The 15,445-nt window shown below is 36.8% G+C and overlaps 2 protein-coding genes across 3 annotated transcripts in view; one reads left to right on the plus strand and one right to left on the minus strand.

Moving 5' to 3' along the window:
* Positions 1 to 3,284: 3,284 nt before the first annotated feature.
* Positions 3,285 to 12,739, minus strand: LOC126278288 (galactoside 2-alpha-L-fucosyltransferase SEC1-like). Its single transcript, XM_049978297.1, has one exon. It carries the CDS (start codon positions 12,045 to 12,047, stop codon positions 11,040 to 11,042), a length of 1,008 nt encoding a protein of 335 aa, XP_049834254.1. The 5' UTR covers positions 12,048 to 12,739; the 3' UTR covers positions 3,285 to 11,039.
* Positions 12,740 to 12,821: 82 nt separating this feature from the next.
* LOC126279045 (poly [ADP-ribose] polymerase tankyrase) overlaps positions 12,822 to 15,445 on the plus strand; it is a 287,326-nt gene continuing 284,702 nt past the window's right edge. The window contains exon 1 of one of the 2 annotated variants that reach the window (XM_049979452.1): positions 12,822 to 13,124. In XM_049979452.1, coding sequence (XP_049835409.1) covers positions 12,932 to 13,124 — 193 coding nt within the window. In that variant the 5' untranslated portion in view covers positions 12,822 to 12,931. The remainder of the gene's footprint in view (positions 13,125 to 15,445) is intronic. The other variant, XM_049979451.1, reaches the window with a different exon arrangement.

Genomic DNA, 15,445 nt, shown 5'->3' on the forward strand with positions numbered 1-15,445 from the left:
TACAAGATGCCTTTGACCAGATAATATTACCTCGGCCAGTCACAGAAAAAATTATATTACAAAATATCAGTAATTATCTACCTAGCAGACTATGAAGCTTAAAGCATTCTCACTCATGTCTCAAAACATTGAATTCAAACAAAGGAAAGTCCAGGATGGAAGAACAACAGTATTATGAAAAGGCTAGACTGCTACTCTCCAAAGAGGAGACACTGAGTAGCAGACCAGCACAAGAAAAAGACTGCTATACATATAAGCTTTTGGCCAATATGCCTTCTCCTGAAGTAGAAAACACTTACACATATTCTCACTAGCACAACTTACACACACATGACCACTGTCTCTGGCCATTGTGGCTGGATTGGAACTGCGACTGATGGGAGCAGCAATCTGGGTGTTGGTGGTGAAAGTATGGAGGATGCATGGGGCGGGGATATCAGACTAGATGTGGTTAGAGGTGTAGTACTGCTTGTGAGAGTGTGAAGAGAAGGGTGAGGGAAGGATAGGGTTGTTAGGTGTAGTTTGGAGGTCTGGAAGGGGTGGGAGTGGAAAAGGAGATAAGAAGAGAAGGGGGAAAAGACCAGCGGGTGCACTGGCGGAGTAGAAGGCTGTGTAGGCTGGAGTGGGAGCAGGGAAGGGGATAGGTTGGTGAAGGACAGGAGAACTGGTGAAGGTTGAGGCTAGAGGGTTATGGGAATGTAAGATGTACTGCAAGGAAAGTTCCCACCTGTGCAATTCAGAAATGGTGGTGTTTGTAGCAAGGATCCAGATGGTGCAGGCTGAGAAGAAATCTGTGAAGTGAGGCAAACAGTGTTGGACAGTATGTTCCAAAACTGGGTGGTCCAGGCTAGCCATCCCTTGGCCTTAGTTTGTCGGTGGCCATCCATGTGAACAGACAACTTGTTATTTGTCATACCCATAGAGAAATCAGCACAGTGTTACAGCTTAGTTTGTAGATCATATGGTGTGGTAGTTTTGACCTCTCTTCATGGCCTGAAATGTGGAATATCCTTCTCACTAACCTTCCCACCCACCCATTGTAATACTCCTCCATCCAATGAACCTACACAATACCCTTTCCCATCCCTACTTCATTCTTATTCCCAACCCCTTGCTTCATGGCTCATATCCCTGCAACAGACCTAGATGCAAACCTGTTTCATACATCCTCCACCCACTGCCTACTGAGGTCAGGTTGCAGGCATCTTCTACAGTGTCAAAGATAGGGCTACCTGTGAAAATAGGCATGTGATCCTTAAACTAAGCTGCAACCACTGTGCTGATTTCTACATAGGCATGACAACTAACAAGCTGTTCTCTGCACGAATGACCACTGCCAAACTCTGGCCAAGAGACAGCTGATCCACCCAGCTGCTGGACATGCTGCCCAACACGATGTGCTTCACTTAAATGAGAGCTTCACGGCCATTGCCATCTGGATTCTTCCTACCAGCACTAGTTTTTCTGAACTTTCCCGGCAGCTGATCCTAACCCATAACCCTCTAGCCTCAACCTTCACTAGTCCCACTAGCCTCCACCTACTATCCCCTTCATTGCTCTCACTCCAGCACTATGCAGCCTTATACTCCGTCAATGCATCTGCTAGTCTTTTCCTCTCCCCTTTATTACTCCTTTTCCACTCTCCCTGCCCCTCCCCATACTGACTGCACCTAGCAACCCAATCCTGTCCCCACCCCTACCCTGCCATCGCTCTCTCTCCGTGGCTCATACCACCTCCTTACCTTCATCAACCACACCTGACTGCTGCTCCCATCAGTCGCAGTTGCAGTCTGGCTGGAGACAAGTGATCTCATGTGTTAGTGTGTGTATGTGTTTTCTAATTCGGAGGAAGGTCTTTTGACCAAAAGCTTAAGTATATAACAGTCCTTCCCTTGTGCCTTTCTGTGACTCAAAGAGGGTAGTACTCTTAACATTTTCATAATATTGTTGTTAAAACACTGAATACAATTTACGTACATATGATCTAATGAATAAAGAAAAATGAATAAAATACATCAAAAATGAGATAGCCAGAGCTGACATTACTCCTAACAGACAAACAAACCAAAACTTCAGGAAGGCTTAACTTCTGGACCTGCAGGTTCCTTCTTCACAAGAGAAAGAAGTTAGGAGAGGAAAGAAAAAAGGTGTGCGAGGAATGATATCAGATCATAAGTCAGGATGAACTCTCACAAGATACATGAAAGAAAGGAGATTGAGGATGAAAGGAATGTGTTTGGTTGAGTAACCAGATCTTTAACAGCACATATGCATTAGCCTTAACACTTGTGTCCTTTCTCCATTCAGCACTGGAGACAATCTTAACTTGTCTTTGGTAATGTCCCCCCTTCCCTTACTATCACATTGAAAGAATTCATGGTTATAAAAGTTTTGAAATTTCTTGTTTTTACAATTTTTCACAAACAGGACCAAAATGATATCTCCTGGAGGCAAATACCGAACAGGGGGGCCTACTGCTGTGTGAATTCAATACACATGGCTAACAAAATGAAAACAAAAAGGAAGAAAATTTAGGTTTTAACATATTGTTGACATTGAGGTCATTAGAGATAGAGCACAAGCTCGAACTGTTTCAAGGATGGGGTATGAAATTGGTTGAGTACTTTCAAATGAGCCATCCCGTCATTTGTCTGGAGCAGTTTAGGGAAATCACGGAAAACCCAAATCAGGATGGCTACACACAGGTTTGAATCGTCTTCCTCCTGATTGAAATGCCACTGTACTAACCACTGCACCACCTTGCTCGGTGAAATTAAAACAGTTTTGTATTGTGGTGGTTACCATATACTGCAACACAGTAACAACTGCAACTAAACCATTTTAATTAGGAAATTAATTTTTTATATCGGTGATGACTTAATGAAAAGTGTTGCATCTACACTTCAAAACTGAAACTCCCTTTCATGTGAAACGAGTTACCACCCAATTGTACACAATTAAGTAAGTGAATTGTGTTTAACATAGAGAGATGTTAGTCACTGATTTTTTGGAGGGAACTTTTTTCCTTCCAAAAAATGTTTAAGCAGTAATAGTAATAATAACTGACCAGTCTATCTTTATACAAGTATCTGAACATCAGATGTCCTCAGTAATCCTGAATATGAAATTTCTCATCCCCCCACAAATAGATACTATCCAACCTACTTCTCTCCCACCCCATCCCCCCCCCCCCCCCCCAATTATACAAGTAAAATAAAATATTTAAAGACCTACTATCCAACCTATTCCCCCCCCCCCCCCATATGCAAATAAAATATTTATCATGGAACGTTCACAAACATCAACAGCTTCTTGTTAACTAATAGTGCCAGTTCCACACTCACATTTTACAGTAATCCGTTCAGTTAAAATGTAACCCAAATCTTACAACTGCAGCAAACTGTAGCAAATTTCTTTCTTTAAATCTATGATTTATAATGAAGAGCACATTTTTTCATACTGAAGTAGAAGGTTTAAATTGTTCCATATGAGAGAAAACTGCAGATTAGTACTTACTTCAGGAGTCAAAATGTCTAGTACTACCAATACAAATGTACAAGTGACAACACAATCCTAGCTTTCAGAACTAATAGTTCCATCCTCGCAGAAGAGAGAGGGGTGGGTTGGAGAAGATTAAAAGGAAGGGCAGGTCACTCAGATCCCAGGATGACACAGACCCACATGCAGAGAAGATGAGGGTAGACAAAATGACGCTCATTGATGATGTTCATCTCTTTTTTTCTGGCATCCATTCCTCCTCCGTAATTGTAGGGTGCAGTGCTTGGCTGCACTACACGTGGAACCCTCTCATCCTGTGGGCCAAGTAACATGCCTTTCCTCTTTATCCTTCCCCAAGCTATCCCTCTCTCCTTCCCAAGGAAAGACAATTTCAAAAGCCAGGTAGTGTTCTCACTCTTAACTTTTTATGTGTCTATCAGCCATACTAATCATTCTGCCTCAATACAGTATGTACTGGCCAACAGTTCTGTCACATAATTTATTAATTTTCTTGATTCAATTTTCCTTTGATACAATCAGGTGGTACTATCACAAGGGAAGTCTTGGCTCATAATAAAGAGAAGCTGTAGACATAGAGATATATGTCACAAAAATAAAAATTCAATGGCATACATGTGTAAGATCATGTGATACTTATTTAATGAAATGGGTTAATGATGCAATAATACTGAAGGAGTAAAAATGAACATTAGAACAGTTCTGCAGAAATGTTTCTATATAAAGCAAGGAGCATGTTTTACTTCACTGTGTGATACGTAATTCATCTCTGAAACTAACTGATATTATTGCATGCATGTGCTCCTTATAGATAAGGTCAGCAACTGCAGCTGGATCTACAGGTGTGTCTGACTCAATAAGTTAAGAAATGTTAATGATACAATGCTTGTTCAGATGTCAGTGTCTGATCAGTGCTCACATAGCTCTACAGATAAAATTGCATTTGGGCCAATGAAAAAGGTGAAACTTCATCAGATATAAAGATCATGAGACAATATTTCCCACTGTTACATCTATTTATATTGAGTCAGCTACCAATTAACACTAAAGGCTGATTCAAAAATCTGTCATAGACTAATTTCACTCACAGAAAAAGTTGTGTCACTCAGATTTTGCCCCTGTCAAATGGACAGAGACATAAACCAAGATACAGAGAGAGATTGTAGTTAGTCAGAAAGCCTCTTTTATTTTAGCTTTTTTGTTTTAGACAGAATCTCTCTCAACTGGTCCCGTGATTCAATAAATCTGTGAATGTACAACAATAAATTGCTGTTTCTGAGATGTCCGGCCTGTAACAGATACAGTTACTTTCTGTGGGTGTGGCAGCAGCCACACAAAAAAAAAAAATAACAGGACATATTCACAAAAATTAAAAAAAGAATAAAAATATATGTAACAGTGACTCATCAGCATTACAGTGCTTCTGATGTCTTCAAAACAAGACATGGAAACTTCAGAAATGCAAGACAGGCAAAAGTAATTCACATTTAATCTTTAAGAATGCTCTAAAATACCTATAAGCTTTGGTCTGAAATCATTGTAAGCCTTTATGTCAAAATACAAAAACACAAACAATATTATGTTTGAAACGGTATTACAGTAATTCCTCATTTTTAAAAGAAAAATTTGTCTGTTCTGTAATAGTGCCTATCACACACTACAACAAAATTGAGAATCATTTATGTGAATAAAGTACAAGTACAAAAATATGACAAAAATTATGTGATAGCTTATTATCCTCCACTATTGAACATCAGATGACACACATGGGAAGGGAGAATAATAAAAACTAAGTACATTATGTGAAATTTGGAAGATACTACTTCATCAGGTTTCTGGAAATAGATATACTTTTTTTTCAGTATGAAAATATTAAGTTAAATGTTATAATTTAAATTTATGATGTCCTTATTTAAAATATTTCCATTTTGGAATCTTTATCAAAAATAAACAACTAAATAAGGATCAGAAGTACAACTGCACCATAACAGTACGCCTTCTAGCAAGGTAAATAAGTGCAACACTTCACTAGTATCACAATTTTCACAGAAAAATCAGTCAGTATACACAAATTTATAAGACTGAAATGCTTCTTGAATAAATGCACGAGGTTAAGAAGCAGTGTAAGATCTCATAGGACAGGTACAATCTGCAATAACTCTCGCAATAATTTAATATTAACACTTGAAAGATTTCTCTTTTTAGCACACATGTACTCACACTTTCTCTCTCTCTCTCTCTCTCTCTCTCTCTCTCTCTCTCTCTCTCTCTCTCCCAACACGCGATCTAGTGTCTCTCCCACCTCTCTGAAAGACCTGAGCATACTTATGTATTCTTAGGATACTATCATTCTGCATTCTCAACAACTACTTTGGCCAACCCATCATTACTTTCTGCATAATATGAGTTGTTTAGCTACACACATTAGTTATAAACTTTCTTGCTATAGGTTAACTCTCAGCTAAGATGTGAAAATTTTTTGTCATAATGACAAGCAAAGAATGTGTGTGTATGATTTTACAAAAGTTAAAATTAATTAGCTTTGTCACAAAGAAAATAATATATAGTTATACATATCCTGCCTTACATATATGTTCAAGTCCATATGCTGTCTTCAGAGTACACACCAAAACTCTTTCTCAAAACACAAATAGAGAATACTATCCAAAATTTCATATGTAACCTACACACTGACAAAAACCAATCACAATGACAAAAAGCAGTCATCACAAAACTTTCAACACACAAACTTTTATACTTATATCCTTGTGTTTTATATACATATTTCCCCTTGACTGTATAATAACAATTTCATTCCTAGCACAGAATAAATGCAGATACTCATGAAATACATAGTTATACATATTAAATGCACATAGACTAGTAACAATGCAAAGACATTACAACGAAGGTCAAATGGAAAAGTCATTTAAAATTAAACTTGTGCAACAATTCAAAGAAAATTTTGGGGGTAAATAAGCAATCTCTGGCCACATCAATTCTCTATACTGTCCATTTACTAATGTAAACTACTGGCTATTTTGGTATCTTCAAGCTATAAATAATGACTATTATCCTTAACCAGTAATGGTGAAAAAATGTCAACATATGGACACACACACATACTATATACATATATAATATATATATATTACTTAACAGGTACATATGATCAAAACACATGCATAAGCAACTGCTCATTTATGATTTAAGTAATGACAAATACTACACACAAATCTGATTTGGTCTATAGAGCTAGAGTACAAAACAGTTTTCTTCAGACCAGAGCCCAACATTAAAGTTTCAATAAACTCTAGTTTCTTCAAATTATGAATGGAAGAAAGTTCTTTGAAATGATTTTAAAAACTGCATTTTTTTTTTGTAAATGGCTATCAGTAATGTAAGTAATAATCAACCAAACATGGATGGCTTCCACACTCTGGCAACAAACTTCACTTTTATGTCATACCAATAATAATCTCCTAGAAAACTGGTTTTCAATATATGCTGGTAAATACATTTCTTGCCAGCATGTGTCATTAGTATTAGTCATATTAAATATTTACAAAGTCTTTGGTAGGCAGAAAATGTTATATCTTTGACAACTACAACTGGACCCAAATAGAATCCATGGTGGAATGAATGAATGTGAAATCTGAAAGTACTACTCTTCTTTACACACTTGTACAAACAAATTTATTTTTTATCGCTCTGAGCCATTTTAAAGACAAATTCCTCTGGTTTTACTTACAGTGCCACACAGGTCCAATCAAATCTTCCCCCCCCCCCCCCCCCTTCTTCTTGGATTTCAAATCACATTTTATTTTATCATAAATCATAGCTGCCAAGTCGTCATCAACTTTATACAGCGAGCTTTCATTGCAAGTGACATACTGATAAAAGTTAAGTGAATATATGACATTTCACAAGATAACATTACCCAAAACTTCAGCACACACAAAGTTACATATAATAAAAAATATTTTCTTTGCCTCCTTACATATGCAGCAACTGTGAGACTTTGAACCAGCAGCAATTTTGTCAACCATTGGTTTAAACTGAGAAATATGAAACTTTGTTGCAATCACAATTCAAATGTGGTTATTCCTATTATGCAGATTTCAGACAATGTGTTCCGATTTTGTTTAAAAATGTACACCAGACGGCTGACATCGCATAAAAATTTAGCAACATCAAATATAGGAGAAAATTTCCTGTTGGCAATTACAATTACAATGTGATAAAAATCATTCAAATTCATATTTTTAAGGTTTGAAGTATGTGACAGAATGGAAGACACAAACAACTGTAGCTTTGTCATCTCATAATTACTTTGTGCCAACTTGGGAAATTGTTCCGTGCACCTGTGAATCACCTGCTGTTGTGCCCCACTGAAGATTAATCAATTTTCTTCATCACTGGTCATATTATTTAATTTATATGATGTTTAAGAGATAATATAATGAAAAAAGAAAATAAAACCATAGTGTGTATTTGAACAAAGTTTCAATTTATGTTTTCCATGGCTGCATAACAAATATCATTCTGCAATATGTGATGTCGAGAGCTCATCCAACGAGTAATTGTACATTACTCTTGTGGTCTGGCACAATCTGACTTACTTTTTTACTGATTGTGAATAACATCGCTTGTGTCATTATTTATCGAGGTCTGACTTGGGTTTTCACAGCCTGTCCTTCATCCTTGAAAACTTAATTACAAATATTAAAAAGTCAAATAAGATATGAAATTCAACTTAATGAAAACACAAGTGGCTTTTTTTCACTGTATTACCTCTCAAATGTTGTATAAATTAGATAATGTGACCAGTGATGAAACAAAAATATAGATATAGATCTGTGATTCCATCATGGCCTCGTCTTGTTAGTTAAGTGCACAAACTACTGGCAATGCACTGCTAAGTAATATATGCAGATGATTTGAATTTTGATAGAGAACAGTAAATAAAGTTAGGATTTATTAAAGACAATTAAACAAACTTGTATAAGGTAAAGGAAAATTAGGATTGTAATGTACCATCAATAACTTGGTCAGCAGAGACTGAGCACAAGCTTGTTAGCTTAGAAGGCACAATGCTGGTATTCACCTCAAGCAATAATGGGGAACCATTGTACAATTGAATCTGGATGGCCAATTAGATATTTGAAGCTTGTGTCAAAAAAGCACTGCATTCCCACGTTTAAAGTACAAAAATTCCATTAGTACTTACAGCATGTTGTATGATCTATACTCAATCTGTAATTCTTTTATAAAACCAAATAAACATTTGTCATATCTACCAGAATGCAATACATAAAAATAACTTCAATTTGGAACATAAGGTAGCAGCCTTTTGTTTTTACCAAAATACTCACTAATGTTGTGGTGTTGCACTATTAAACTAACATGACTTAATTCTGTTTTAAGTGTTAGTATACACACCACATGTGAAACAGTTCAACAAATAAATAAATAAATAAATGAAATAAAAAAACAAATTTTAGATTAGTACCTGCAGTTCCATAAAAATCTTCATGGATATGTATGTACATATTGGCACAATTTTTTATGTAAATATTGGCACTTCAGTTATATCATATCCATAGAAACTTTTAGAAAGACAAAAAAAAAAAAAAAATAGCTTTCCTCATTACATACAAAAATGGTGATTTCTTTCATAATTCACATTCATTCATTCACGACACTTGACAATTCAAAATGTGCTAAATTCTCCATCTATGATAACAATGTTTTGTCTAAATAAAAACTATCTTACCATTTTGTAATAAAAGTTTATACCTCAAAATTCAGTATTAGGGATGGGCAGTGGGACAGAAAAAATGACGGGAGCCAAAAGTACCAGTAATGTTGGTAGATAAGTATTCACGTAACCCAAAAAAGATAGAGGTAATAAAGATGTCTTTCCAGGCATTTCAGGTATTTCTCAAGATATGTGGCACAACAAAATGGGACCTTTAATGCACACATAAATGAAATACTGACATCTTCCTTTCTTGAATTGTCACTGCAGTCAATGTTTAGACTGAAATAATATGACAGTGAATCATTCAAATTACTTAGTAGCCTACTTATATTCATTCCACTTTATTAAATTCATATCAGTTCACTTCATTCAGCACCCTTTACCTATTGAAAGACTAATCTCAAATATTATTTCCAGTCAGGTCCTCCTCTATTTAACAATTTCTCATTTGAACAGCACTTACACAATTGAAGTGAATCATGTCTCACATATTTTTCCATTTACCTTCACCATATTAAATCATGGTCACAACAAAAACAATCTCTTTTTATATTTTTGTTCTCAATATAACAGGTACATTGCTTAACAAATATTTATAAATATACTAATCAATTTTGGTCCCAAAAAAGTATAGGACAACAATCATTTAAACAAACAGGTGTCAGACGTTCCATAATATCAGATTATGACTCACAGTTAAGCTGGGCTATATTTACGTATTGGACATCCCCCCCCCCCCCCTCCTCCCCTTTCCCTGAAATCTTGGTTGTGGTGACAGACCAATCTGTAGTGCAGCCTAAGTCTAGGTCAGGTTGGAAGGAGAATTTGGTTGCGAGCTGGCGAAGCCAATGAATGTGAATTAGAAGATTGTGGTAACAAATTAATTGGTAGTGAAGTCTAATGTTTATATCTGCGCCATATTGAAATATGCAAGGGGAGTCCAACACGTAACTTTTACCATAAGTTGTAATTGATGTTCCCCTTTTATCCTATACTGTTTTTCTGTATAATATGAATCACTTTTCTGATTAGATTATAACTCCACTGAACAACTACTTGCATTGCTTGATTATACTTGATTGCACAAAGTAAACATACAAAACAAAGCAAAGTGGTGTACAGCTCATAAGTATATTTTGCAGTGTTGGTACCAATAACCACAATTGTTATTTCAAAAATGGTACCTTATCTTCTCTGGACAAAGCCTCTTTCATTCTTCTCTGCACTTTTAATGGTACAAACAACATCTTCTTCTAGCAGAGACCACAACATACATACTTTCAGTTGTTGATACAGTAAGAGTAGGCAGTTTTGGAAGGTACGATAAGTATAAGAAAATATGTCAACAGTCTAATATAGATTCTACAAAAGCATATATACTTAAAAAGAAACAGCATCCAAAAATATAATAAGGAATCAAACATAAAAATATCACATAAATGTACAAATCAGCATAGCAAACAATCTCTTCACATCCCCAAGTACCAATACCTGCCAGCAGCCAAGTAAACTGATGCACACCTCCAAGCAAGTGGAGAAAAAAGGTTACAATTAGCAAATTACATATTATATAGGCCCCAAACATAAGTTACTTTTGTATTTATGACTAGAGAAAAATAAAGCTTACAAGACGATTTTTGAACACTTCAGGTATCACATTACAAGATTATACTTCATATCCAACAACCATATAGCTATAAGACTCAAGTTTCTATGGAATGAACTAAACCTCCAACTTCATCGACATGTATCAGAATTGCTAACTCATTATATGCCAATTTGGAAGTAATTCAGACACACGTACAGATGAATGTTTAGTTATATTATATAGAATAGTTTCCCCACTTGCCAAGATTGCACCCCATACACCAAAGGTACCATAGTCTATAATTGAGTGGTTGCAAGCAGCCATGGTGGCAAGGTCTTGACCTGGGCTGGTGACACCTGCTTTGCTCACAACAAATACATCAGTGTGATCTTTTACCAGGTTATGTCGACACCAGCTCGGATCATCACTTACCACCAAGAATGCAACACCACTCCTGTACCTCTCACGAAAATAGCCCATTGCATTATGAAAATATTCAGGACCTGCTAAATTCATTTTTCGTGTTCTCCATAGGTACTGCCGATAGTCTGTCCTCCTCACATGAACACCAACAAAAGTTAAATTGCTATTGTTCATCAATTGTGTAGCAGTTCTAAGAACGTTTTGACTGGCATCTGCATATTTCTTCTTAAACTTAAATTCATGTCTGATGTCGTCAACCCACGAAAGCACTAGCTCTGGCAAAATGGAAAACCTAGGCAAAAGAATACTCTGGTTTGTGTACATCCACCAATCTGGGGACTTGATAATTCCATCCCATTTTGCTGGGCAATGGGAGACATAAAAAAGCGGTGGTATACTGAGATCATCAAATATTTCGTCAAGCACTTTACGAATGCACCTTGGTACATACGGTTCCAATCCTGTTCTCCTTGCTACTGCCCATACTGAAGCATATTCCCACATCTGGTTTCCAAGGCGACCACCTTGAGAAACAGTAACAATGCCATCTTTCGGACAGTGATACCTTCCTGAACGTGTACGTGATAGTTTCAGATTGTACGTACAAAGCGACTGCTCGTAATCACCCAAATATTTCATTACCTTTTTCTTCGGTTGCGCCTGATAGACAGGGAATATAAACAAATGTACGAACACGATCGTACACATTGCACAAAATATAGACAAAACCAACAAATTTTGGTTCAGTCTTGTCATACCGCATCAGCTTATCAACATAGCTGAAGAAACAGTATACGTTTATTCAGGTAGGCAACAGGTAAACCATTTCGTCTCTGCAGCTAGCGCTTGTCCACATACTAGAGGCAGTGATTTATGGCGCTCCATACTGATCAAACTTTATATTGTTGTCGCACAGTCCAGCACTCTTTTAACATTGCAAGTTGCACTTGTCCGAAAGTGAAACATATTTCAAGCAACAGCTACAAATCAATACGCATCAAACGAAGTAAATATTACGCACCACGCACTTCCACTGTCAGTGCTACCAATGGCATACTTCATGATGACAGTGACACTATCAAGCTGTATTGTTGTAGAGTATATCCTTAAAAACAGTCTTATTTTTCTCAACAACGGGAGATGCAACAGGAATAGTGATAGGAAGGAAACATCCACTGAAATCCAGATCCTTTAGAATATAAGATGTAAACACAGCATCTGGTAAATTTACTGTTTGTTAGTTGAAATTATTTTTATCAGAAAATTTGAGATGTGTACAGAATTTTTGTGTGAACAGTCCCATCATTGTAAGCCAATACAGACTTTTCTTGCTCAAAACATTGTAACTGAGTAGAACCAGTGATGGGGGAAGAAAATGAAAATTTACGATATAGCCTGATAGACCATTCTGATGGAGCATGTACTGAATACTGCTTCTGAGTTACTTCGCAAGTGCGCGAATAGCGCTTGAATTAATTCCTGGCGCGCCAGCGTCATGTATTTAAAACATAGATATGTTACTCAACTGGACTTAATCGCAAAGATGTTGGCGAAAGATATGACAGGACGATGGCAGTCAGCACAACATAACAGAGTGTCTCGCAAATTCACGTAACTAGCGAGAGCGTAACAATGGTAAAATGGCGAGTAGACGTTCTATTTTGGCTACCACAATAGACTCTATACCTTCTACCTCAAGTGATCCTTTGAGGGAATTGTTCGAAGCGTGTAAGACAGGTGATATTGTACGAGTAAAGAAGTTGGTGACGCCGCAAACAGTCAATGCTCGCGATACAGCTGGAAGAAAATCGACTCCATTGCATTTTGCAGCAGGTACGACCAACGATACTTTATTGAATGAAAATAACAACAGACTGATTACCATACGCTTTATGTTTATTTGCAAACTTAACAGACTCTGTTGAGTTTGAAGTTATACATTTATCGATATTGTGCTTGGTATAACTACCGTTACTTCGTTAGAAACACTAGAACTAAATTTTCATCTGACTGAAAACAGTTGGTTGGCAATGGATGTCAGCCGTATATCTTGACGGAATTTGCCAGATGAAGCAAACACTCTATTTTCCACACCATTAAGATTATGTCAAACCACTCAGTTCTGTGATTAAGTTTTGATTATTGATTAGGACAAACTGTACATTTCCAGAACCAACGCTAGCGTTGTGCATATGCCAAGTCGCGCCTGTAGACCCTAAAAGCCACCTTTAATTGCAACCATGTAAATCATATTTGACATAAACTAAAACTTCTAATACACGGGAAATGTGTGTTTCGATTTATTTAATGTACAGTACACATGTAGTGGAAATCTCTTGCCAACTGTCATTGTGCGATACAGTATAAGTATTATGAATGTCTGCTCCACAGCTAGGACTATGTTTGTGACAGTATGAAGCAGATACGTTGTTGTCCAGCAGAATTTGCAGAGCAAACAAAATTGCTTAGATGATAAATCTACACCATCAAACTTCCATCTCTTTTTATGTGAAAATTTTGAGGCTCCTCAGATTGTATATTAAGAAGTTACACGTACTACAAGAGAACAGGACATTGCCTGTTAGAAATGCCATTGGCAGTTATGGAAGTACCATGCTGTTTAGCTGACATATTCTAGAATTTGTGTTGGAGTCATTGTAAATTTATTGGCTTTTCAACATTTATCATTCTTTAGCCCCTTTTTGTTCCCAGAAGTCCTTAGTTTCGATAGAATGGCACATCACCTAGTTTTGGTGAATAAAAATACAGTAAAGAGACATAGAATAAAGATGTCACATATTTTGGTATTGTGTTGTTTAAGTATATGATATTGATATTGAGGAGTTTGTTCTTTAAATGCTAATTAGTTGAAACATAATTATTCACACAGATCTGAAATTATTTCCTCTAACTACCCCCCCCCCCCCTTTTTTTATGCCTGTCTCATTTCATTTATTCATCTCACTCATTTAACAAGTCAAACATCGTGCACAGAAAATTTTTAACGCCTCTCTCCCAAAAAAAGGTTTTGAATTTAATAACCATTTATAATTTGTCTTTTTCTAACATAACACTGGAAAAATTAAACACACTCAAAACAAAATTAATCCTCATCCCCCCCCCCCCCCTTCCCAAAACATTCCCGCTCTAACAAAACATCCTAAACCAAATTAAAGAATGCTGCCCACCCCCTCATCACATAAATTTAACTTCCAATCTTTGGCCTATAGACCTAGTTTTTCCCAACAAAACACTGAAATGGACAGTAGTTTTCAGCTAAACTCTTCTTCTCCCAGCAGTACTCATCAAGCTGAAACTACAAGATGGAGGAGTCTCTTCCTTCTCCCTGGAATAGTTTCACAGACCTCCAGAACCCACTCATGGTATTGGCAGAAGCCCCCATTACATAATCTCTGAATTCTACAATATGATTCATCACTAAGTGTTAATAATGTCAAGTACCTAAATCCTCAAGAAGATAATGAATATGAAGTAAATGTTGAACCCTCCACACTGTAATCACATATTCCTCAGTTAATGAAACCACAACCCATTTTGTACTCATCTCCCCCCCCCCCCCCCCCCCCCCCCCCGCCCAAAAAAAAAAAAAATAGCGCCTGAAACAGTAGCCCCTTGGACCCAGGTCCCTACATCACCACAGCACTTTCCCCTACATAACTACCCCAATGCAGGCACTGTGATAGCAGTGTAAACACTGTAATTGCTCATAGATGACAGCCCTTAAGACTCTTACGCTGCCATCTTCTGATCTGAGGGGAAGAGATAAAGATAATGGTGTGTGTGGGGGGGGGGGGGGTAGTGGAGTTCATATGATGAAATATAATAAATTTGGTCAGTTTCATTAATTAACTGTGCTGTTGACATTTCAACCTTCTGCTATGAGGCCATATAACTGCATAAATTTAATTGCAGTGGCACGTTGTTACCCATAACTGCAACTAGTGTATGACTTGTAAATTTTGTCATAAGATCTAAAACTAGTAACAAATCAGAAAAAAAAATTTAATTTGTAATATGCCAAATTAACAGTTCCAAAGACGAAAACAAATGTTGGCAGTAATGAGCCACATTAAAATAACTCAATGACAAGTCAACAAAATCTGCCAAACAACAGTGTGACACAGCGCTATGTA

This window comes from Schistocerca gregaria, chromosome 6 (genome assembly GCF_023897955.1).
Source record: "Schistocerca gregaria isolate iqSchGreg1 chromosome 6, iqSchGreg1.2, whole genome shotgun sequence".
Classification (NCBI taxonomy): domain Eukaryota; kingdom Metazoa; phylum Arthropoda; class Insecta; order Orthoptera; family Acrididae; genus Schistocerca; species Schistocerca gregaria.